The sequence below is a fragment of the Strigops habroptila genome, chromosome 18 (assembly GCF_004027225.2).
Source record: "Strigops habroptila isolate Jane chromosome 18, bStrHab1.2.pri, whole genome shotgun sequence".
NCBI classification, from domain to species: domain Eukaryota; kingdom Metazoa; phylum Chordata; class Aves; order Psittaciformes; family Psittacidae; genus Strigops; species Strigops habroptila.
The window spans coordinates 5,318,282-5,343,907 of NC_044294.2; the positions used below are offsets into that span (position 1 = coordinate 5,318,282).

At 55.3% G+C, this 25,626-nt stretch overlaps 1 protein-coding gene across 2 annotated transcripts; it reads right to left on the bottom strand.

The window, feature by feature from the left end:
• Positions 1–3,520: 3,520 nt before the first annotated feature.
• On the bottom strand, positions 3,521–25,267 carry SLC6A17 (solute carrier family 6 member 17). Of its 2 annotated transcripts, none has more exons than XM_030473188.1 (12): positions 24,783–25,267; positions 17,628–18,035; positions 14,546–14,703; positions 14,158–14,284; positions 13,328–13,509; positions 12,293–12,403; positions 11,075–11,316; positions 10,207–10,399; positions 9,557–9,749; positions 9,208–9,367; positions 8,494–8,656; positions 3,521–7,866 (listed from the first exon to the last, which is right to left on the bottom strand). In XM_030473188.1, exons 2-12 carry the CDS (start codon positions 17,911–17,913, stop codon positions 7,498–7,500), a joined length of 2,184 nt encoding a protein of 727 aa, XP_030329048.1. In that variant the 5' UTR covers positions 17,914–18,035; positions 24,783–25,267; the 3' UTR covers positions 3,521–7,497. The 2 variants fall into 2 exon arrangements, with proteins under 2 accessions (XP_030329048.1, XP_030329049.1); XM_030473189.1 differs by lacking the exon at positions 24,783–25,267 and adding an exon at positions 22,272–22,498 and having other exon boundaries at positions 7,369–7,866.
• Between the last annotated feature and the right edge of the window lie 359 nt (positions 25,268–25,626).

The following is a 25,626-nucleotide window of genomic DNA, read 5'->3' on the forward strand; positions in this document are numbered from 1 at the left end:
CCTCACCCCAGCCTGTCCCCTCGGTGCCATGCTCACCCCTTACTGGGGGTGTTGGGGGGGTGACTGGGGGCAAAGCTCCACCCAAAACCACCACCACGAGGCGTTAGAGCCGCGCTTCAGATCTTACCCCCAAGAAAGCCCTGCTCCAAGTGTAACTGCAACAGCTTCCAGGGCCGGATCCTGAGCGGGGGGAGGCTGGTGTAGCTCCACACCCAAACCACCCAGGGCTGCACCAGCAGGAGAGCTCGGAGCCCCGGGGAAAACCGTGCTGGAAAGATGGAGCCTTGCATCACCGGCCAGGCATTGCAGCTCAGCTCCTCAGCCCCCGGAGCGCAGGTTCGGCCACAGGGAAGGAATGCTGCGACCTGCTGCTAATATTTCATCCTGGTGACTTTCATCCCATGGAGATCTTGGTGTACCCAAGCGTGGCTGATCCCGGGGTGGGAGGAGGTGGCCAGGCAGACAAATGGGTTGTATCTGGGGAAGGAAGAGATCTTTTAGCCAGCAACACCCGCCCAAAGCTGTCTGCTCTCGAAATATGCCTTCAGATTGTTAATGTCCATGAAAAAAAAAAAAACAGAAAGGAAAAGAGAGAGAGAAAATAGAAAAAGCTTTGATGAATAAGGGCCTTTTTGGAGCAAGAGGGAGTCACTTTTGCAGGGGCTTCCTGCAAGGCTGAAGGCATCTCAGATAACATCCACAGGAAGGCTGGAATGAAGAGCAGGACGAAAGCCACAACCCTCAGGTGGGTCTTGAGCATGGGTAGGGGACATCTGGGTGTCCCCCCAGGTCTCTGCACTGTCTTTCCCCCTGACTCAGCACAGCGCCCTGAGCCCTGCCCATGGCTCTGCACACAGGACAAGTCCCAAGCTTGGCACACCAAGACCAGCACAATGGGCCAAGGGATGCTCCAAAGGCTGCATGGCCTAAAGGAGAGGTTGGAGATCATGCCATGTCCCCATCCATGGAGGGACGGAGGAAGAAGGTGGACTTCAGCTCACTTTAGGGAGACACAATCCTGCCTTGAGGTAGAGATGGACAAACTAACCTCTGCAGGTCCTTCCAGCTCAGGATTCTGCTCATAAAGAGATACGTTGACCTCAGCAACCCGTTAGATGCTCCAGACAAGGCCTCTGCCCTCTTCCCTTCAAGCTTTTGGTGCAACAGGTCCCATCACAGGTCTGTGGATAGTGGCACCCACAGCACCGCAGGGTGCTGATGCTGCAGAGCAGCTCCCCAGGGAATGAGCCTCAAGCAACCTTTCAGGATGCTCTTTTGGAAAGTGGATCTTCCCAGAGCATCTGTCACAACCTGTGGGCAAGGTCCATCTCTGCTGGGAGAATTTTGCCACTAAATTGCTCAGCACCAGCAGAACAGGGCTATTTGGGCTGCGCAAGGGTGCATGGACACCGTTTACAGCCCTGTCCCCCCACAAGCTCTGCCTGGAAGGGGAGCTGGCTCAATCCCTGCACCCCAGGTTGCTCCGGAGAGCGCAGTGCTGAGTCCCCATGCTGCTCTCACACAGTGCCACCTTGTGGGTCCTGCCACAGAGGCTGGAGCCAAGGCAAAGGAAAACCACAGGCAGACGAGGGTGTCTCGGTCCGGCGGCGAATCTGGCTCCATCCACAGCATCACTGATGTAATTCTGCTCCATAAACACGGTCTGGGAGCAGGAGGAGGAGGCTGGGCTGGAGCGGGGATGGTGGTGGTGAGCGTCTGCCTTTGGAATGACTGGGAACGGGTCACGAGCCTGCCGAGCCTCGGTTTCCCCATGTTTAAGAGTCGGGATAATTGGCTCTGTTTTCCTTTCCGAGGTGCTCGGGGAAGCACAGCAAGATGCTGTTAGTAGCTCCACCGTGTGTCCGTACCCTGGTCAAGAGTTGTTTTGAGATGGGACACCCAAAATCCACCTCCTGATCCAACAGCACCAGCCTTCACCTCCCACCAGGCTCTGAAGGTTCCCTGCCTCACTGTCATGAGACATTATCTAAAGAATAAACCCCAAAACACCTGTTTTTGGCTTAAATCTTACATTTGGGTCCCTTTTGTAGCCCCACAAGGGCCAAAATCACCCTTTGCAGTTTGTCTCATTCAGCTGTTTTGTGGCACTGGGTCCCATGTGTTTCTGGCCCCTCCAGACCCACTCCCAGCCCCTGGCACTCTGTGGGGTGGATGAAGCCAAATCTTGCCCCACATACCTCCTGCTCCAGGGCTTTTCCATGGCAGCAGCTCATCCAGATCCCTGTGATAGCTGCAATCCCAAGGATGCAGCAGAGCCGCTGCTTGGGGGTTGCTTTTGCAGGCAGAAAGAGGGATAAAACAAACCAAGGCCCCTCCATGCTGTAGGGTGGCCTGGGGTCAATGAGCCTTGTCCAGTGTCTCTGGATCCGGGATCTGAGTCTCTTCCCAAGCCCAGAGTCACCCAATGCACACAGCACAAGGGTGGGCTGAGGCCGGACAGCTCATCACAGCAGTGAGCACCACGTGTGGGTACCACAGAGCCCGAGGCATCCCCCTGACCCAGGCTCAATGGGTGCAGCACCTGTAATCCTGCATCTGTGCTACCACACTGAGGATGAGGAGGAGCTGGGGGTGTCTCCATCCCTGCTCCCACAGACCAGGGCCATACTGCGGCTCAGAGCTGCCCTACGTGTCCTGGTCATCACCCTTGAGGGATGTTTTCCCCCCAAACCAGGTCCTGGACAGCCTCTGGGCAGAGATAACCCAAGGGCCACCTCCTGCCTCCGCCATGCCCAGTGCTGCTGCTCCAACCCCATGTCAGACACTCACCCCAGTCCTACACCATCTCCAGATGGGGCAGAGGTGCTCAGGGAACCTGCTCTACTCCTACATGGCTGCCACTGCAGCAGGGATGAGTTCGGGTCACAGCCACAGTGACACCCTGATGGCATCTCCAGTGCTGGTGCATCTCATCTGGTCCCATCCATCCTGTTTCTTCCCCCCTTTCTCATGCTCCCCAGGACTGATTCAACCCTGGAGACACCAAATGAGCTACAGAAGGTGGGAGGGAAGGGAAGAGGCAGCCTCACTCCCAACCAAGCCTGTTCCTAAGCTGATACCCAGCATCTGAACTCACCTGGGGCTGCTGGAAATCCCTGGTGCTTCTCCAGACTCCCAGTATCCCCCAGTGCTCCGGATAAGCCACCAGCAATAGAACTGGTGTGTTGTGCAGAGTAGATGCTGCGTCTTACCAGTTTGTATGCCAGTGTGTACTGGTTGAACTGGTCCAGGATGGATGATCACCTCCACGATGTTCCTGAAGCATCCTGAGCGAGCCCCTTGCAGGGGCCGATGCTGGATGGAGGAAGTGAATCAGAGGATGAGGGGAGACAGAAGGACAACAGTGGCGATGGACAGGCCAGCGAAGGACAGAGACATCGATCCCATGGGTGCCAACAGCCCATTGCTTTAACTTTCTCCAACCTCAAATCTCGGAGACCCCCCAAAGCCCAGCCCAGGAAAGGAAACAGAGACAGAGAAGAGACGTGGTGAGAAGAGATTTGGTAAGAAGAGACTTTAATCAGACTCCATTACATCTGTTACAGGGTTCTCCACTGCTGAGGAGTTGGGCCGGCACAGCACGCGTGGTAAATACACCGGCTACGAGGATACATGGGACAAGTTACTACGAGATCTGTGCTTTTACCTGTACAGGAGGGTTTCACCAATGTTGTGCTTGCCCACAGGGGAGGTGGCCACATCCTGCATGATGCCATGTGTTCCCCGTCCCCGGCCACCAAGGCCACCGGCTCTGCTGGGTGAGACCCAGGCTCGGGGCAGGATGGGGGACAGGAGGAAGGCAGTGAGGGCTGCTCCATGGAGGGGTTTAACATGATCTACCAGGGTCTGGGTGGAGGGCAGGAGGTGAAGCAGGGGCTGTTTTGGAGGGGAAAGAGCCAAGGGACACCCAGGGATGGCGCCGATCATCAACCATCTCCAGCCATCCCCATCAGTGTCAAGCACAGATCCAGCCCCACCAGAGCATCAACAGCAGATCCCGATGCTCTGGATGGAGCATCCCAGATCCAGCCCTGCAGGGACTGCATGAACCCCCAGACCCACAGCACCACCAGCACCAGCCATCCCCTCTCCAGAGCCACTGAACCCCTCCCCAGCTCTGTCCCCAGAGAGGGGACAGTGGTTTGACCCCTCCTGATCTACCCAACACCTCCTTGTCCCCCACCATCTGCTCTGAGCAACAGGATCCAGGCTGGGAACCGAGCAGGGAGCTGATGTGGGGGGACAGGAATATCAGCAGTGGTTCCCCCTCCTTTTCCCACTGTCTGGAGGAGAACTGAAAAGTGCCTGTGCTCACAAGTAGCAGCTATTCCCTGTGCCTCTGTGGGGAAAAAGAGGGGAAAAGGTAATTTCTAGGGCTAAAAGCTACTGGGGGTCAGCCCGATCCGCAGCTCAGGATCCCGAGGAGGTGTGTGGAGGGAGAACCTGCCCCGGTGAGCAGGAGAAACCCCCCCCCCCAGGCTCCAAAAGTGACCGAGGACAGCGAGAAAGTGAATCCCAAACAAACCCATCCACACGGACACACACACAGCATCTACGGACCAACACGCGCACGCTCACACGGCAACGACACGGATCACTTCCACTTGTAACACACACATCCCAACCCAACACCCCGTGTCCAACACCGAGCAAATGCCACGAAGGAATACAGTATTGCCACGGATAAAAAGGAAGGTGTCATCCCTCCTCCTCCTCTCTGCTGGATGCCCCAGGGCTGATGGATGTCCTGGGCTAAGGGGGGGGAAGGAAGAGTCACCCAGCACACATGAGAAATCAGAAGGTAGAAATAGGTCCCAATATACAATGAGAATTGATCTGTACAGCACTGGGACTGGAAATAGGTCACGGGCCACTTTGGGATATGTTTTGTCATTTAACAGCATTTACAGTAACATTTACAGAATAAATATACAATAGAAATAGAGACTCTCTAGGTTATGATTCCATCTCCTCTCTCTGTCTATACTTCATGTATCTATATAATAGAGCTTTTGTTGTTACCTTCTTATTGACTTTGCCTCTTTTTGACGCTGCAAGAAGAGGGGAGGAAAGAGAACGCCTCCCTGGCTGGTTTGGGAATGGTGATGGGAGGAGAGATGGAAGGCTGGATCCTTCCTCCCAGGGTTTGAGGAGCGTCACGCCATGGGAGCGGATGGGACTAAGCCCTTTGGTGTCCTGCTCCGTGAGGTCCATGGGAGCTGTGGTAGGAATCCAGCCCCAGGCTTAGGGGTATTGGGAAGGTGATATTGGGCAATGATTTGGCTCATCCTCTGTCTTGCTGGTTGGGTGGAGGAAAGTGGGGACAGAGGGAGAAGTAAGAGGTGGGAGGGAACATCTTGCCTGATGATGGGGAAATGCCACAGGGTTTGTGCTTCTCCCACCCAGAGACAATGTTTGATGTCCCTTTGCATGGGCAGGGGAAGGAGAAAGACAGCAGAGGGGATGGTGAAGTGGGGACCACTGCAGGAGAGACCACACAGGGCTGGCACTTCTCAGAGCCATCAAAGACTGAGCTGCTTTGGTTCAGGCCATGCCTCCATTTTCCCCGTGGGAAAATGGTTAATGAAGGGCCTGAGCTAATTGTCCAGGAAGAGCCTTCAGGTCACCAGCCAAGCCCATGGAGAAGGACTATAAAGGATCACAACCCACCAGAGAAATGTCATTATGGGGACCTCCTGGCCTCAGGGATGGTAAAAGAAGGTACTTTCCGACTTCACCTCCCAGTTGACAGGAGAATCATGGCGGAATAAAGCCCATTGACATGAAAGCAGGGAAGTAAAGGGCTTATGGGCAAGCACCCACAAACCTGGCCTTCAGACTGGCTTGAAATACCATCATGCATGATCTAAGCCCAGCAGAACCAAGGATGAGGAGTTCCCTCAGCTTTTGGAGGCCATAGCAACATGCTGAGAGGAGAGAGAGGGCAAACAAGCTGCTGCTCTCCTGTCCCCTTTGGGAAAGGAGGAAGATGCCATCTAATACTGGTACCCTTGACAGCAATGATTGGCTACATGTAGGATTCAGGGAAACGACCCTCAGGCACAGTGGGAGACTCGGAGCTGGGAGATCCCAACCTTTCCTAGAAGCCTGGGGAAAACCAACATAGGGTCCCATCAGCCTGGTCCCCAGATAATGTGGATGGGGATGATAGAAGCCCCTGGGCTCTAACAAGGGCTCACCAGCCTGGATCAAGAGCTAGCGGGGACACCAGGACCTGGCACTGACTCCCAATAACTGCTGCTCAGCAGATGCCTGCTGCCCCCAAGAGCTGGTTACCCTCATCTGAAGGCTGGTGGGCTCCTGTGGAGGTGCAACAGGAGGTATTACAGACCTCCTGGCTTGAAGCTATGAGAAATGAGGACATGTGTCCAGAGCTAATCACTGCCCGGGCCACTGCAGCTGGTGGGTGCAAGGGAGGTAAGTCAGGAGGTGGTTTCCTGAGAGCTAAACCAGGCCTGTGGTAGGGCTGGATGCCCCACAGCTTCTCTGCCTGTCCCTCTGGGACACGTAAAGAGTGTGGCAAGAGGAGACGCTCACCATGGCAGGGTTTTGGTTCAGCAGAGCATCCCACATGTCAGGAGTAACTCCAGGAGAGCACTCCTGACCCCCACCATGGGAACCCCATCCAGACCCCACACACACTCACCCATCTAAATCACCCTCACTTCGAGGTCCTTCTGCCACTCAGCACAATAACTACCCAACCATGGAGCACGTTGACTACGTCACCCCATGGATGTGACATCTCCATGTCCCACAGCAACCCCCAGACACTGTCCCCATGCTGGTGGTGACACAACAGATACCAAGGATCCACCATCCAACTGTCTCACACATTGCAATGTCTCAGCCAGCCCCGTGCTGCTCCCTGGCAACCCTGGTCAAAATGTGGGGGTTATTTAGGTGTGTCCACAGCTATAAAAACCTACAGGAGATACAACAACAACAACGATGGTGACAACAACAGCACCTTTTTGTGCTCTGAACATCGATGGGTAATTGTGCTCGTTGGAATAAGGCCATGACTCCTCCCAGCTAAAGGACAACAGAGTGGGAGGGAAGAGCGCTGGGTGACAGGAGGAAGGGTTCTGGCTTCCCACCTGCCTCCAGGTCCTTTTTCCAACCATCAGCTGCTTAGAAAAGAGCTTCTTTGCTTCAGGTTTGAGCTGCATTGAGGACAACTCTTGGAAAGGTATCGCAGCATCTCTTGTTCCTCCTCCCTCCCCCGAAAGCTCGGGGGGATCCTGCCTTTCCACCCAGGGTTGTCGGAGGAGTCCTGCCCCTCCCGCAATCCCTTCTTCCTGATGTCATCCTAGAAATGGCTGCTTTTGGTTACGATTTTAAGAGGGGTTTCTTCTTCATCTTCCTTAGTAAGTAATTTTCCTGTTGCCTGGACAGCCAGGATCCACTCCCCAGTGACCTCCTCTCCCGGTGGGGGTGGTCCATAGGCAACCATCACAGTTCGGATTCCGGGGTGCTGGCCAGTAGGTACCCGCTCCCGTATCGTCCGTTGGGGGCACTGCTCATTTCCATGGGGGAATTGCTCCCAGGACCCAGGTAGGAACGGTGTGTGGGCATGGGGGACGGGGTCTCGCTGGGCACTTTGCTCAGGATGAAGCGGGTCTCATCATTGTCTTCCAAATTGGAGATGTCCTTCATCATCCGGCCCTTCTTGTAGGTGACAGAGAGGGCGTTGGAGCCGTCCGACACGAGGTGGAACTGCCGGAGGATGAAGACCAGGGGCAGAGGGAGGGATGCCAGAATGATCAGAGAGATGAGGATGGCCATGGCCCAGGTTGGGTAGAAAAGGAACTTCTCTGCAGCCTGGAAGAGGCAAACACCAGTGTCAAGGGGCTGTTACAGCAAAGGTGATACACACCAGGTAGAACATCTCTAGACAATTCCTGCTGCCTCCTGCCACACTTCATCCTCAGGGGCACCACATGAAGCTGTCAGAAGGTGGGTTCAAACCAAGGGAAAGGCCATGGTCCTGCACACAGCGTGTAGCTGTGGAAGCCAACCAAAAGCCAAGCTCACCCATCAGCTTGTGGTCAGAGCTGGCTGGAGGCTTCAGGGCAGTGTGGACAAACCTGAGGGCTCGCAGAGGATGAGTGGCCACAGGCAGGATGTCTCCCAGCAGGAAAGGAGAGCAGAAATGAGCAGAGCAATGAAGTTCCTGCTATGAGGGTGCTGAGGCGCCGGCACAGGGTGCCCAGAGAAGCTGTGGCTGCCCCATCCCTGGCAGTGTTCAAGGCCAGGTTGGACACAGGGGCTTGGAGCAACCTGCTCTAGTGGAAGGTGTCCCTGCCCATGGCAGGGGAGTGGGACTGGATGATCTGAAGGTCCTTTCCAACCCAAACCATTCTATGATTCTATGAGCAGGGTGCTTTGCAGCTCTCAGCTGCCTGGACCAGAGTGGGAGGTGGCGGTGGGGAAGGGATCCATGCTTACCTCCTCTTTGATCCATGCACTGTAGCCCGGGGGACTGACTCCCAGCTGGATGATGCTGGCGGTCATGAGCACGGCCATGCAGATGGGAGAGACATACTTCCAGGTGTAGTAGTAGAACTGGTAAGGCCGGAAACCCAGCATTTCCGTCAGCTCCTGCATGAACCTGCCAAGAAGAGGAGATGAAACCATGCCATTCCCCACCTCCAAGTGAGAAACTCCCTCCCAGGAGCCCCCATTGTAAATTATGGTCAAGGTACAGCCTGAAGAAGAACTCAGCTGATCCAGACAAGCATCCCAGTGTCCATCAAGCCTGCAAGATTGGTTGGAAATCTCCTAAGGAAAAGGCCATTTGAACATCAGCCAGAGCGCCCTTTGCTCCGGCCAATTTATGGACAGCAAGAACAGGCACTGAAGGGAACAAGGTCTCCTTCCAGAGGGACCTGGAAACCTCAGATAAAAGGGTAATTGCAAGTGACAGAGCACTACAACCAACAGTAAATACCCAGTAGAAGGACTTGCTCCTGGGGCTGGGCTACACTTAGGGCAGGAGAAGAGGGTCAAGGTGAACCAAATTCCTGCCTATAAGGTAGCTTCTCCTGGAGCATTTGCTCCATTAGAGCTGGCCTCTTGGGGAAGAATTCATATGGAAAAGAGCTGTTTTTTAAAGCCAGAAGTTACAGCACAGTCCTTACTCTTGTTGTACAAGTGTCTTACTTCTTGGTGCCATAAATCCAGGCCACAGCGATGTTCTCCAGGATGACCACGACTGTCAGTGGCAGTGTGGCTGAGTAATCATCAAACATGGTGACAAAGTAATTCCCAGAGCGCTGCACAAAGATCAGTCCCACCAGGAAGGCGAAGATGCAGGAGCCAACTGTTGGAAGCAACCAGGCATGGTCAGAGCACCCCAAGGGATGCCAAGGCCTCCACCACAAGGTCCATCCCCTGCATTAGCAGGGTCCAGTTACTTGTCCACTATGTCCACACTTCCCTGGAGTGACTCCCCAGGACAACAGGGACCCTCCACCCCTTCCCCAGGAGGTTGCAGGAGAAAAGACCTCACCTGTGAACACTTCCTTCCGCACCTTGAAGGTGTCGATGATGGGTGTAGTGATGCCTGACATGGTCCCGATCATGCTGCCCAACCCCAGGTTTATCAGCATCAGGAAGAACATGACGGACCAAAACGGTGAGGCTGGGAAGTGGGTCATGGCTTCTGTGAAGGCAATGAAGGCCAGGCCAGTTCCTTGCACTGACTGTTCAGGAGGAGAGAGGACCAAAAGATGAGAAGGAACATGTCAGGGTCAGCCTACAAGCCCCTGCATGCCTCACTGAACCACTCTTTGGCTGGACAGGGTGCTGGGACATCTAGTCTGGATCATGATTTGCCCAGAAAGGTTGGACCAGATGATCCTTGAGGTCCTTCCAACCTGGGATTCCAGGATTCTTCAAGGAAAGAAAAATCAAGTCTGAATCCGAGCCTGGAAGCAGTGATGACCCCACTAGGCTTGCCATGGACAGTGCTTCTCCCCACCCCAGGAAGGACCACTGTGTGCTGGGAACGACCAGAGGGAATCCCCATCCCTGAAGGGCCTCTAAAAGTAGTTTCTCCCAATCCATGTGCCAGGAGTGACACAAGTAGAGCAGCTCCTACCAGGGAGAGACAATGGGGAAGGTGACGTCCTGGTCCTACTAGGGAGTGCCACCAGGTACCTTGTTGAGTTCATCCTCCAACAGGCAGGGGTCCAAGCCCAGTTCTTTGAAGTGCGCCTCTTTGACGGTCATGATCACCCTGTACATCTCGTTGTAGTCTTTGGCTGTGAGGTGGGAGAAGTTCACGTGGGGTGGGATGAGGTCGTGGCTCAGCACGTTGGTGTTTAGGTAGCCCAAGATCTTCTCAGCGTTCCTAAGGGAAAGAGAAGCCTGGTCACCAGAGATGTCCCCTTTCTCCCAGGGTAGAGGATGGGGCCTGACCATGGCTTGGTTCACTCCAGGCAGGACGAACCTCCCTGGGTCGTGTAACCTGCGTCTTGGTCAGAAGAACTCTTTTGTAAGTAAACACTGCCTTAGGCCACATGACAGAGGATGCAGATGGGAGCCCACCAGGGAATGCGTTCCCTGCACCTCCTTCTCAGGTTTATTTCCTGCTCTGGGACTCCATGCATGGCCCAGACGTTTTATGGGTACAGCTTAGTGTCTAAAGATAACACAAGGTGCATAAATTCACCTTCCTCCAGCTGCTTCTAGGGTTCAGCTCAGCAGGTCCCTTCACCTTGCAGACAAGTGGACCCTACGATGTGCAGGAACTGGAGGAAAGCCAGGTGATGTGACCAGACATGTTGGATTTACCCTCAATGCGCAGGCTAAGAGCCCATTTTAGGGCAGGCTTTTAGTTTGGAGGAGCTGAATACCCAACTCTGGAGCTACCATCTCTGGAGATCCAAGTCTTGACCATCAGGAACGTGAGTCCACCAAAACACAACATCACCCAGCTCCAGAGCACTTACTCTATTGCCTCCAGACCCACCGCCACCACTAGCAAAGACCTGCCCACCCCAAACAGAAAACCAGCAAATCTTACTCCACCACACATTTCTCATTCATGATGTTGGCCTTGAAGCCCAGCACAGCAAACACAACCAGGGTGGCCAGGACGGACGTGAAGAAGTTGATGAAGGAGACAAGGGTGGCATCAAAGTGGCAGTTGTTGTCCTGCTTGTTGTAGCTGGAGAAGGCGATGACTCCCCCAAAGCCCAGCCCCAAGGCAAAGAAAACCTGTGTAGCTGCCTCCCGCCACACCTGGGGGTCCAGCATCTTGTCCAGCTTGGAAGGAAGACAGAGGAAGAAGTTGTTAGGTGGTTTGGTGGCCCCACAACTCATCCCAATGGAGTCAGAGCTGAATTAAAAGGTTGGTTTGGGAGCAGCCATGGGCATGCTTTGATCTATCAGGTTTGGGTCTTGCATTATCCAGCTCTCATAGGTCCTTCTCTTGCCCACAGAGGGGGAAACTGAGGCATGGAGATAGGCAGGGGAAGGTTTGATCTGACCATGTCCCTGGGTGCTCCATCTGCCCCAGAGCCCAAGCTGGATGTCCAACCTTCCAGTGCAAAGCCCTATAGCTTTCCAATGGAGCACCCAGCAGGCCTGGGGAGCTGGTGTTCCCATCCCCTCACCTAAGGGCGCCACGTGTCACCCAGTGATGGTTCTCCATCCTCCCCTGGCCACCTCCTGCCTTCAGAGCAGGAAGCACTTGAAATCAAACATCTTGGCTGCTGGGTTTGTTTAACCTCCCAAACCACATCCCCCCTCTCCTGTGAGCCAGAGCTGGAGGCCTCTGAGCATCATTCACCACGAGATCATCATTAATACCTTCTAAGAGGCTCTAACACCAGCTGAGATGATTCATCTACATCTCTGCTTAATTCATTAATTAGCTGGTTAATGAATAGATGATGCCACCAACAGAGAGTTTCCTGCCAGCCAGCATCTTCCCATGAAGTCTTTAATATACCACCTTGGGCCACCCCCATGCCCCCACCCTGGCATCTGGGTACCTAAAAGCGACAGGAGTGATGCTGAGGCTCAAAGTAGCCCCAGGGTGGTGAGCTCATGAGGCTCTTGGCTGTCCTGGCCATACTCTGTGTTTAGGGTGCTGCTGGCACATCCTGATGCCAGATCAGGATCTCTGGGGTAGTTTGGGGTTGGTACTCTTGGTTTTGGGGTGGGAAATAGGGAAAATAAACTGTGACCTGCCAGGAGGAGAACCTGCTTAGAGTCTGCTGGGCTTGGAGGCTCTCACCTTGGGTGTGAACATGTGCATGATCCCATCCACCGCCCCGCGCAGCAGAAGTCCCCGCACCAAGAAGCAAACCAGCACCACATAGGGGAAGAGTGAGCTGAAGTACATCACCTACGGCAAGAGGGATGCAACGTGGGCATGATCTCATTGACTGGGCTCAGTCACCTCCCATCCAATCCAAGGACAGCACCACAGGGTTTACCCTCCCCAAAACGAGGTCTGCTCCTCAGGCAGTGCAGGGTTAAGCTGTGGAACTCCTTGGTGCAGGATGTTACCAGGGCAGTGTTACCAGAGCTCTGCACCCCTATCCCGTTCCCCCAGGGCTGCAGGTTCCAGGCCTATTCCTGATTCCTGGCATGATGGGCAGATGTAGATGGGACTTCATCCTGGCCAAGGAAAACCTGTCGCTGTGGTCCTGCTTCTACAGCTCACTATCATCCCCCTGCTCTCAGGGCCACAGGGCAGGGATCTCATTGCCCTCTGCTACCTGCTAACACACCAGATGTTTTGTAGAACACATCTGGAGACAGGGATGTTCAAGTATCCTGGAATACCATACTCTTCTGCATCCCACCCCACTGCTTGAAGCATCAGTGGCCTCTGCAGGCCGACAACATCCTCTGCTCCTCCCTGCCCTGCTTCTCCTGCACAGAGTTCTGGTGCTCCTGATGCAAAGGAGGGCTCAGCTCTCACCCCTCCATCCTAGGAGCATCCATCGAGATGGTGTGCATCAAGGGATCAGACAGTTGATGGCCCCCCAATGCAGGGGCTGGGCAGGTGACTTGGGTACCCTGATGTAGCCAAGCCCTGGCCATGACTGCAAGTGTCAGTTGGACTAAGCCTCTTCCCTACACCCTCTTTTGATCTTGTCCTGGATCCCCCCAGAGATAGCCCCAACTCTGGAGTGGGTGGGAGCATCCCAGGGGACACAGCATTGTCCAGCCACCAAGATCAGGGCAGGAGGCTGTGGTCCAGGCAAGAGGTTTCTGCCTTGAGGACAGACCCAGCCAGGCTCAGGTGGCCACCGATACCCACCTTCCCTGAGGACTGGATGCCTTTGATCATGGCCAAGCCAACAAGGCTCCAGGCCACCAGCAGGCACAGGGTCATCTTCCAGTTGAGCCCCCCACTCTCTGAGATGGAGTTGGAGATGTCCAGGGTCTCCCGGTACCAGAAGTAGGTGGTGGCCGAGCTCCTCTCGCATTCAGTCTCCACAACTGCAACCAGACAGAGGCAGGAGAACGTGAGGGGGCTGGGGAAGAGTCACCACCATCTCTTAGGGGATGAACATCAACTAAAGACCTGCTGGAGCTGGCCAGAGAAGGCAGGTACCCTGGGAACTGAGGGACAGGAATTCATGGGGCTCATTGTTAGCAGGAAAAAGAAGACATGGGCCATAAAGCCATTGTGAGGTGAAAATGAGATGTTAAATACAGGGAGAGACATTTGCATGTGCTATAAAGCCTCCCAGAGTGTCCCAAGGAGATGCTCAGATGCTATTAAACACCATTAGCTCCATCAGCGTCTTGGTCAGGCTCTGATGGAGCAGCCAGGTGAGCCCTGCCTAGCTCTTGCTGCCTCCTTCCATGATCCTGGGTCAGATCCCATCTCCAAGCACTGAGGCAGCCTGGAGACCCAAGCTCTGAATCCCCAGACTAATCAAACCCCACCAGTGGGGACAGACCCCAAGGTCTGGGAAAGACTTGTCCAAATGATCAAGGCAGCTGGACCAGAGAGGACCCAGTGTCCCGGGAGACATCTCAAACTCCAGTGTCCCCAACCTGTGACTTATATTGGGTGTCCCCAGTGTCCCACAGCCCCCTGCCCTGGGAACTGCTCCTCCCATGCCAGCAGCCATTCCTTACCAGCCACGGAGCCGTTCTTCACGATGGGACACTCGCTCCAGGGAAGAGGGTACTGGAAGGACTTAAAGAAGTAGAAGATGCTCCAGCCGATGATGACGTTGTAATAGAGACCAACAAAAAAACAGACCTTGGAGGAGGAACAAGGGCACAGTATTAAATCACAGGGCAGTGACACTGTCCCCAGCACACCCCTCGCTGGGTGGAGACCCAGGGGAGCGGGGCCCATTCCCAAACCAGCCCTAGACCCATGAGTGGAGCTGGAAAAACTCCCTTTGACCTCTTTATCCTCCACACGGAGCCCCTCAGGGTTGGCTTCCAGGCCCCCCACCAGCTTTGCAGCAGAACCCCCCTGAGGCAGGGGTCCAAAGGCACCCATGGGTGCACTCACCAGGCAGCTGGCGTAGCCAATGCCTCCCAGGCGTGGACAGATGTAATTCCAGACACCAATGCTGCCCCGGCGGATCCGCTGCCCCACCGCCAGCTCCAGGAAGAAGAGGGGGAGCCCGATGATGACAAGCAGGACCAGGTATGGGACCAGGTAGGCACCTGGCAGGGGAGAGAAAGCTCAGCATGGACCTGCTCTCATGCAGCCAGGGATGGAGGGACAGGCAGGGCAGAGTGGGGACAGGCTCTGCCTGGTCCATCAGTTCATTTGCAATGGATCTGGGAATGCGCATCAGTGCTTGGGCAGGAGGAGACAGCCATGGAGAGGAGCAAACACTTATGCATGGAAGGAAAGTGTGTGCAACATCTCCTGCCAACACACCTAAAGACACTGGATCCATACATACACGTCACCCCACACACAAGGAGACACCTCCATGAGCCAACCCATATTCCTGGCTGTCTTGGACACATGGGCAAGGAGGAGCTCCCCTGTTCACCCAGATCCTGCTGGCACACACGTGTCAGAGCGCAGCCAAGCCCTCTGCATCACCCCACACACCCCCATAGACACCCACATTCCCAGCAGCAGCATCCCGGTGCCACCCGGCATGGAGCGAGGTCCTCTGGTAGGAGCAGGAAGAGCTGAAATTAATCTCTGCCTAATTGAGGAGGCTGAAGAGGAATTAGCAGCTCCCGAAGCAGAACCAAATGACCGTAAAGGCTGCGATGACTCACGCTGCAGCGCCCGGCTGATGGATTGCTCCAGCTCCTGCCGGGAGCTGAGGAACGGGCTCAGAAGCATGTGGCTCACGATCGGCAGGTGATCCACAGGCACGTGATGGACTCTGGTTGTGTTGGGCAAATTCCCAGCTGGATTTATGCCCCAGTGACAGCCATCACCCCCAGCTCCGGGCAGGACCTGTGGGAGATGATGCTGCTCCTAGCAGTGGCACTGCAATAGTGTCCTGAGCCAGCACCCTGGCAGCGGGTTGGGATTGATAGAATCATGGAATGGTTTGGGTTGGAAGGGACCTTAAAGCTCCTCCAGTCCCAACCCCCTGCCATGGGCAGGGACACCTTCCACTAGAGCAGGTTGCTCCAAGCCCCTGTGTCCAACCTGGCCTTGAACACTGCCAGGGATGGGGCAGCCACAGCTTCTCTGGGCACCCTGTGCCAGCGCCTCAGCACCCTCACAGGGAAGAGCTTCTGCCTCAGAGCTCATCTCAATCTCCCCTCTGGCAGGTTAAAGCCATTCCCCTTGTCCTGTCCCTACAGGTCCTTGTCCAAAGCCTCTCTCCAGGTTTCTTGTTTGCCCCTTCAGGTATAGCTAAGTTGATAAATGGGGAAACTGAGGCACAGAGCTGGGAACTGGCTTGAGCAGCAGTTCTGAGCTTTCCTGAGCTTTTTCTTTCAGCCGAGTGTTATCTTCTCCCCTGTCCCATGGGGCAGACACTGATTTTCTGCCTTTTTTCCCCCACAGTACTTAATCCTCTTGGCCCCTGTCGTGTGAGGCTGGTGCCAGGCAGATGGATGTGGGAGGTGGGCAGTGATGGACAGACCACTTCTGGGTGTGCTGAGCAGCCCCGGGATGTGGTGGTGATGGCTGGTGTGGCAGGGGTTGGACTGGATGAGCTTTAAGGTCCTTTCCCACCCAAACCACTCTGTGATTCTCTATAAAACAGGGGCAATGGTTGGTGCCGTTTGTAAAGCCTTTTTGAAGACCTGCTCCCAAATCCAGCTGTGTGTCCCAGACCTTGCCCATCTTCTCCACTGCAGCAGGTCTCAGGCCTCTGGCAGGTTCCCTGCCCCACTTCCCATACATCTGCCCCTTTGTCTAAAACCACTTGCTTAATGCTCCCCAAATGCAGAGAGCAAATGCACCAGGATGAATCCAGCCGGGGAGCACAAGCTGAGCCAAAGCCCCTCAGACACACAGGACAGCAGAGACCTTGGGATAAGCTGAGAATCTTTCATTCATTGCACTAATGCCAGCTAGTTGTTGACTGTTGTGCCAATGGGGAAACTGAGGCATGGCTGGGCTAGGTGCTTACAGAGAAGCAGGACTCCGGATCTCCAGCTCTGGGTCTGAGCTGTCTCCTAACCTCATTGAATCAGGAAAACCTGCTTCAAAGACACAGAGATCTGTGTAATGAATCCATCACGGTCATATCCATCTATCCCAGGCCTGGATTTACCCCAGGCCACCCAGCAACCTTAACTGAGGGCACTGGGAGATGTGCGCCAGTGCCTGGGGCGATGCTGGGATGCAGGAGCTGACCGCAGCTCCATGCCAGCCGGGAAGGGAGGGAATGGGGGTGGGAGCAGCCCTGGGGTGGGAAGTGCTGACTGGACAGGTTTTCCTTTGGGAGAATGACTCATCCTGAAGATGACACCAGAGATGTTTTAATTATTGAGAGCGCTGCAGGCTCCCGGGCTGGGGCACATCAAATGGTGCAGCACCAGGAATGAGGGAAGTGCAAGGGGAAAAGGGGGAAGCTGGGCTGGTCCTGGCCTGATTCAATGCTACTTGGCTGGGGCTGCTTCTCATCACTGCAAAGGTCAAGGGCTGGGTTTGGATTAATGATGAGCAACGTCCCCTCTCATCAGTGTCGTGAAGGGTGTCAGGTCTCAGCACAGCTGGAAGAGACCTGGCCCTCTGGGCTGCTCGTACTCAAGAAGGGGGCATGGGGTGGGATGGGAGGATGGGGTGGTTGGAAGGAGGGTTTGGGAAGGTGCTGGAGCCTCCACAACGTGGCTTCAGGCCATAGGGAAACGGTGGGACTTTCTCCTCCTGCTTTTTTTTAACCCTAGTTTCCAAATTGCCCCAGCAGGAATTGGGGACTGCAGCAAGAAATGCTGGCTCCAGCCTGGGATTCACCTTGACTTTGCAGTGGGTGGGTGGAAATCCTTTAGGAAGAGGCTGCACCTCTGCACTGATGAATACTCAGCACTGAGCCTGCCCCTTTTCTCCTTCAAAGCCCCCAAGACCCCACTTTAGAGCCCAAATAATGATCCACACCCTGATGTGCAGCAAGGCAGGACTGAGCCATATCCCCTTCCCAAGTACTGAGCCCTTCTCCCACCTCCTCCATTCTTCTGGCAGAGGTAGGGGAAGCGCCAGACATTGCCCAGCCCCACGGAGTAGCCGATCTGCGCCAGGATGTACTGCAGCTTGCTGTTCCACGCCGGCCGGTTCTCGGCATCCAGCTCCTCATCTCCATCCTTCTGCTTGTCCCAGGTCTCCCCCGTCACGTTGAGGACACTGCGTTTGTAGTCCACGGGCTCCTCGTGGGCCAGCAGGTCAGCCACTGACTCGGTGACATGCTCGCTGCTGTGCTCCCGCTGCGTCACTTTGCTGTTCTTCGGCATCGGAATGGCTCCACGCGGCCCCAAGGGGCGGGATGGGGCGAGGGGAGAAGAGGAACTTCCCACAGGGAATGGCACCCGGGTGAGCTACAGCTCGGGCCTCACCTCCTCTTCATCAGCAGGACCTGGGTGGGGAAGGCGTTGACAGAGGGTGAGATGGTTTTGCCTTACCTGGTGCTGGTGGGACCAAGGTCTCCAGCACCTTCATGCCTTGGGGACCTCCTCTTGGACTGGGGGATGACAAGGACCTCCTTCTTCATGACCAATGGACCAGGAGCACCCCCTTGGTTCAACATTCATGGAGAAGAACCTCCTGCAACCCACAGGAGGGCATTTCCCTTGGCTGCAGGGGCTGGTGGAGAGCGACGGAGCCAGTCATATCACTGTGATGCTTCTTTTCTTCTCTAACAACCCTGGACCAACAGCTAATCCCCCACAAGGGCTGACACCACATCCAGCACCTCTCCATCCCTTCCTGGCCATCGGCAGAGCCCACGCTCAGCCCCACAGCAGCTTGGAAGCACTCAGGGGATGGTGACAAACACCCAGGCTGTATCTCTGCCCCTGGACGTTATCAGGAGTGACTTAAAAGCCTGGGAGTCCGCAGCTAAATCTTCCCAGGCAGCTTTACAGCAGATAACGGCTGCAAAACAGCAGCAGCCAAGGCAAAGCCATCACTCATCCCGGCTCCTCCACCTTCCCAGCCTTGGTCACGGGCCAGGGAGAGCTGTACCAGTCCCAATCCCACAGCATCCACGTGGTTACACCACTTAGCACCGGTTTACCCACCCCACCTCATTCCCAAAACCGATGGCACCAGATCCCACGGGTGCAGAGCTGGGATGGGCACAGGGTGAGTTTTGGACTCAGGGAGGGAATGTGGGTGATGAGTAGATGTGTGTGGTGGGTCACGCATTTCCACTGGGGCCTCTTCTCCATACTGGGAGGACTGGGGGTGACTGGCTGCTCCCACCCTAGCAGGGACCATGGTGCTTCACCAGCTGGGGAGGAGGAAACACAAGAAACCCCACCAGAAACCCCACGTCTTGGAGAAATGATTCTCCCAAAGGGCCATGCTTGCTTCTTCCCTCTGTCCTCCCTTTCCAGAAGACACCAGGCTGGTCACTGGCCCCTGGAAGAGTGATGGTGATGTGCTCAGGGACCTGTCCCAGCCCAAGGGGACTGTAGCATCACCTCACCTTGAGGGCTTTATCATTCAGTTCAGAGCTCATACAAGACCCAGGTGGCATCTTGGAGGTGATACAATCCACCAGCACAGTCCTTGGAGCAGCCAACCCTCACATGGTGGCCGGTGGCCACTGGATGGATAATGCAGGATGGATGATGCAGGATGGACCTCCCACTGTCCCTCTGATGAGCCAAGACACAACTCTCCATGATTTCCCACAGCCATCCCAGCTCTTCTTCCCTTTGGCCCAACATCCATCTTTTAGATCCAATTCAGCCCCCAACCCAAAGCTTTTCAGAGCAGCAGGTTCAGCCTGGGCAGCAAAGCTCATTCCCAACCAGCGCACCGAGGTCCCAACCCGGCGTGGGAGGGAAGCAAAGTGTCGGCAGTGGGAATCCTCACCCTCCCTCGCCTTCACCTTGGTGTTTTTTCACCCCTGAAGAAAGTTCCCCCTTTGCCAGGCCCTGTTCCTATTAAAAAAGCTATTTTTGGCCGTCGGCTGCATCCGTTGCCAGGCAACGGTGTCGGCTCCGCATCTTCTCTGGATCCGGCTCCTCCGGAGAAGCCGTTTGAATTATTTCTTCAAGCCTGGGCCAGCAATGTTTAATTTCCTAACAAGGGCTCATTCACATAAAACACTCACAGCTCAATCATGGCAATTACCAGCACGTGCCTGGAGCATCCTCAGCCAGGATGGACACAGGCACAGAGGGGAGGGAAGGGCCTCATCCGGCTGCCAGGAAATCACTGGGATTTCCATCGATTTTGGACCAGGCTCTGTATAGATTGATGCAGACCTGGTTCAATCACCCACGAGCTTGTTGCTGCTCCCTGGCTGCTCAGCAGCCACTTCAGCTCCTTCTGAGCAAAGGCAACTCGGACCTTCAGAAGGACTCAGCCTCCAGGGCTAAAACCTGTCTTTATACTAAGGATAGACCTGGGATCCCCTGGCTGAGCCCCTGAGCCCCCAGAGCTCAGTGCCTCAGGGAAGGGGCACCCAAACTGCTCCTCCGGGGCAGCTCAACCCCTTGGAGCAAAGCCTGGGAGATGCCCATCTCCAGGGATGCTGAGCCAGACCAGTGTGCTGGGGTCAGGATGGACCCCAAAGCATCTCTCCCAGGACCTCTACCTACCCCTATCCTCAGTTTAAGTCCCCGCAGCATCCTTAGGAGCTGAGAGGCAGCAGGTCCTTGAGGAGAAGGTTTCTTCAAGCACATCCAAAGCCCCACAGGCTCTCAGCACCTTGGAGGACACCCATGACAGCAACATTCCCAAAGGATTTGGGATGCTTGGCTGCTCTCCTGGGGTGAGGCAAGGGCTCTCTAGGCATTGGGATGACACCGAAAGATGAGGGCAAAGAGGTACAAGTCTTCCTCCTCATGGGAGATGCACTCAAACTGAACTAGAGCAGGGGAAAACCATGGCAGAGGTCCAGACCTTGATCCAGGCACAGTTCTGTCACCGAGTCCCCATGGCTTGCTTGGGGAGGTCCTGCTGTGTCCCACATGGCTCAGCCCCAGCCTGGTGATGGTGGTGTTGCCTGGAGGAGATCCAGGCCTGAAGGAGAGAGGACTGTTCCCATCAGTGATGCTGTGAGCATGCCCAACCTTTACCATCTACGTGAGATGAGCCCAGCCAACACCAGCACAAAGCCACCAGCACACACAGCGCAGAGACCTGACCCTGGGAGCAGCAAGGTCAGCATTCCCCAGCATTCTGCATCACCCACAAGCTCTGCACCGCTCAGATTGGAAAGCAGGGTCTAAATCCACCTGAAAGAGGTATTTCCACTCCTTTCTTCTGTTGAAAAGGGAATTGGATCGAGAATTCATCAGCCAAAAATAACATCCACCCTGCGAGAAAGACGCGGCAGCTCAGCTGACAAGCAGGAGCTTGCTGGGCTGGGCAGAGATAGCAAACCCCTGGCACTGCCAGATGGAGATTCAGCTCCGTTACTTCGCCTTCATGACCTGAATTTTCTTCCATGTGCATTTTTCCTTCCTTTTTAGAAGACAGATTCGAGTCTTTCAGAGCCAACCCTCAACCACCGTATCCCTTTGCACCTTCACCACTGCAGCGGGTCGAAGGCACATGGTACAAGCTGGATTCAGCCCACCCAGGGAAGGGGCAGTGATGGAGAAGCTCCTGCTCTGCTACACCCAGGATGTTTAATCCCTACCCTGTGGCTCCCATTGATCCCAACTGGAGATGGAAACACCCACTGGGGACAGGCTGCTATCTGGGATGAGTGGAGAGCTCTGGGAGCTGAGGGCATCCCACCTCCCAGCCCTGCCAGCAGCATCACAGGGGGTTTAGCAGAGGAGGGATGCTCCAAGCCATGTGTCCTGCCTCAGCTTGTCCTTGCTTTCTTGGGAAGGTGGCTGGGGAGCAATAAAGGAGGCTGGAAACGTGTCAGCAAAGCTTTCAGCTAGGCCTGGGAGTGCAGAGGCAGGCAGGGAGGGGATGGGGATTTACAGCAGCCTCCAAGGAGAGCAGCCACCAACATGCTCTGGGTCTGAAGGGTGGGCACAGGGGCAGATTTCTCCTCTCCTATATCCAGATTCTACACTTAGACCCTGTTTGAGTCCATAAAGGGGAAACTGAGGCAGGAAGAAACACAGGCTGAGATGGGGTGAATTCACGATTAGCATTGAAACCACGAGGACTCTCTGTTGGTGCGTCCCTATCCCAACACCTCTCCTTGAGCTGTGACCCTGCTGCACTCAGCTCCCAGGCAAATCCCCCGCAGCTCCTAAAGGAAAGGGGGAAGATGCTCCTTGTAAAGCATCCTCACTCCATCGAGGTCACAGAGCAGGGAAGGGAGGGAAGAGCAAAGGGCCAGAGGCAAAGAGGGATTTCAGAAGCTAGAAGGCCATTCTCAGGTTTGGGCTAGGAGACCTGAGCATCCATTCACAGCTCCACATCCTCCCAACACCCACAGGGACAGGGAAACCTTGCACAGAGGGACAGGCTGCTTGGTGCAGATGGGGAGGGGAAGGGATGGATCCAAGGTCACCCAGGAAGCCAAAGAGCCTGGGAAGGGGAGGCGGAGGGAAGGAACATGCATCCCTCCTGCATCCCTCTGTACTCTGCAAGCAACAAAGGGAAGGACCCTGCATGCACAAACAGCCTTTGAGACCAAATCATGAGAAAACCAGCTCCAGGCCCATACCTGCTGCTCCCTGCAGTCCGGAATGCCTCTGGGATGGACAGGGATCACCCTGGCAGAGCAGGTCCCTTGGAATGTATCCCACTCCTATAAGCTGCAAGAAACCAAGGGCAGGACCTTCCCAGCAGCATCCAAACTCCACTTCAGAGCCCCGAGCAGAGATTTTTGCCCCAGGCAGAAGCATTGCAGCTCAGATCCCCCCAGCCCTGCTCCAAGGACCTTACTGCAGCCACTGCCATGCAAACCCCCTTTCCACAAGCCCAGGCTGGTCCAAGATGCCTCCATCTTAAATCTATTCCAGGCTGGGGCTTGCTCCTCCCTGCTCATCCTCTCTGGCTCCACAGGGAAGGGGTTTGCCATCTGGGCTCAGTGGGGCTTCTCCCTTTCTCTCCTTCTTCAAGTAATCCCTATTAATCAGCACCAGGCTCTCACCACCCCACAGAGATGACACACAGTGACTCAATCCCACCAGCCAAGATGCACCCTGGGGTGCTCCCTCCCCTACACCCACCCATGGAGAGGCACAAACCTCAGACAAGGGTCAGCGTGACCTGATAGGAGAGCCCAGGGTGACCGAGGAGAGGGGCACCCACAAGAAGCTTCGCTGGAACCAAGCTCCCAGTGGTGTGGGACCAAGAGCAGCTCAGTGCCACACACCCGGCAGTGCTGGAGATGCTCTTGGCCGTGTCCTTCCCATGCAAACACCCAGGTCTGTTTTAGCATCGTGACACAGGAGTGCTTCACATTGGCTGATGAATCAGAGCTGCCTCCGCTTCTGCCGTACACCTACTCAAGTGGCTTTCACCGGCAAAGGCACCCAGATGTTATAAATAACCCCTCAGCTCCCATAAAGACAAGCAGAGGTGGGACCACACGCTTTCCACCACCTCCAGCTCCAGGGGGTTTATGCCCCTTGGGATGCTGTGACATTACAACAACACTTTTCTTCAATATATGCCAAAAAGACCTTCGGGAAGAGCAGTTTTGTTGCTGGGTCATGAGACAGACACAACAGCACTGGAGGAGGGGGAGCCAGAGCTTGGGCTTGTCACGAAGTGTATGAGCACATTGATTCAGTGAATCTGGTCTCCTTCTGTGACTCATTTAGTAGCATGAAAACCTCCATCAGCTGCAATAGCATGACAGCCGTCATATGAGCACTCCAGGGCTGCCTTTCATTCCCCAGATGATCTTTTCCCAGTTAGATCCCTCTCAACTCACCCACTCCAGCTGAAGGTTAGCGACTGAACACAAACCCAGGCCAGGTTTACCCGAAAAGGCAGCAAAATGGGTGATATTCAGAGCCCTCTGCAAGCTCTTGCTTCTCCCTATAGTAATTCATGAAGCTGCTGCTACAGTTGTAAACAAACAAGCCCAAATGCCACCCAAGGATGGGGTAAAACCAGAGCTGCTCCTCCCAAGGCAATGGTTTGGTCTGGATGTGCATCGAGGGTGAGTTTAATCCTCGTGACTCCAGCTCTGATAGAACTCCAGGGGAGTCACTCCAGATTTAAACCAAACCCTTCTATTCCTGTTGACTTCAATAGCCACCTCCGATTTATCCCAGAGGACAGCTCAGACCCACATTTGCCTTCCCTTCCAAGCAGCTGAGCTGTCATCAAACCACCATCCAGGTTCCTTGACCTAGTCCTGACACCTCTAGAGAAATATTCACAAGAAACTCTATGCTCTTCCAAGAATAACTCCACTGCTGTGGCATTTTGGGCGTATTTTTCCTACCAAGACCAGAAATAGTTGCATCAGCTCCTGCTGGATTCAAAGCTCAGGTGCCTCAGACACAAGGTATGATCCAAGAAGCAAGATTTCACCTTCCGAGTCCTTTCCAAACAGCTGGGAGCAGATTTCTCAGCTGGTTTAAGCCCCACGACCCCAGAATGATGTAGATCTGCCTCTGGCCAAGATGTCAGCCCAAAACACGCACCTCCAGCGATGCAATACAGCCACAGAAGGGAATAAAGACTCCCCACACCCATTAGTGAGAATTGTACCAGTATCCAGGACCCCAAACCCCATTTTTCTGCCCCAAAACCAGCCACCTGCATTCAGGGAGCAGCAGAGAAATAAAAGAAGGGGAAAACGATCTCACCCCCCTCAGCACTTGGGGGGGCCAGGAATGAAATATCCATCGCAACCAAATGCTTTATCCTCTCCCAATGTTATTGTCAAGGTCAACCTGGAAGCTGCATTTCCACCCATCCTCAGGCTCAAAGGGGGTGAGCCCCCCATCAACCCCAGCCGGGCAGCCAGTGCCACCCCCCTGTGGTCCCCCCCAGCCTCTCCGGGGTGGCTTAAGCCATTTGCTGTCTCTTAATGTCCCCCCCAGCCCTCGATGCCTTCACACTTGGGTGTCCCCCCACTGTCACCCCCCTCCCCAGCCCTTCCCTGGGCATCTCCCCACCAAGGGGCAGCGGTGGAGGGGGGACGGACAGAACCGGCAGCTCTCGGTGAGACGGGAGACCCCTGGTAGCGGGACCCCGGGAGGAGCATCCTTACCTCGGGGTGCGGCGGCGGGTGCCCGGTGGCTCCCGGGGGGGGTGAAAGTGACCCGTTCCCGGGAGAAATTGAGCAGATCCTGGAGGAAACGGAGCAAATTCCCGGGAGAAATTGATCCGGTTCCTCCCCTCGATGAGGAAAGGCGGCGGCGGGGCCGGTACGTGGGTCCCGGTGCTGTGCGGAACCGCGGCCGCCGTGCAGGAGGAAGAGACGCTGCGCGGGGGTCCGGAGGCTGCGGGGATGGGCGGCTGCGGGGAGACCGGAGGCTGCTGCGGGGGGAACCGGCGGCCGCTTTCTCTTACCCCCCCGCTACCCGCCCTCCGCTGCCACCACTCGGCGGATGCGCGCTGGGCTCGGCCCGGCCCCGCTCCCGTTCGCCGGAGGGGAGGTAACTCCGTTGGGCTCCCAAATAGACAAATAAGACTAAAAGAAAAAGCAATTTAAAATAGAAAGAAATAACTAATGAGGGACACGCAGCCCCTGACGCAGGCTTGAGTCACCAGGGCTGCACGTCAAAGCTGGGGTGCCGGCCACCCTCCCCCCATTCCAACACCTCGCTCCGACGGGGGTTCTGGCATTAAAAAGGCAAAAATAAACAGAAACGAGTCCTGACAGAAGGGCTGGGCTTGGATTTGTCCATCCCAGTGCTGTGGGGAAAAGCAAAACTACCTTTATAATACCTCCTGCCCCAAAAGAGCAGCCCCGCAGGGGGCTGTGGGGAAGGGGAGTGGAGATTTGGGCATCCCTGTCATAGAATCCCAGAGTGGTTTGGGTTGGAAAGGACCTTAAGATGATCCAGCTCCAACCCCCTGCCACGGGCAGGGACACCTTCCACTAGAGCAGG

Coding starts and splice junctions, on each gene's coding strand:
- SLC6A17 (XM_030473188.1), bottom strand. CDS start 17,913: ATGCCGAAGAACAGCAAAGTGACGCAGCGGGAGCACAGCAGCGAGCAT. Junction 13,510..14,157: donor GAAGAACGGCTCCGTGGCTG/GTAAGGAATGGC, acceptor GTCTGGTTGCAG/TTGTGGAGACTGAATGCGAG. Junction 7,867..8,493: donor GTGCATGGATCAAAGAGGAG/GTAAGCATGGAT, acceptor TGCCTCTTCCAG/GCTGCAGAGAAGTTCCTTTT.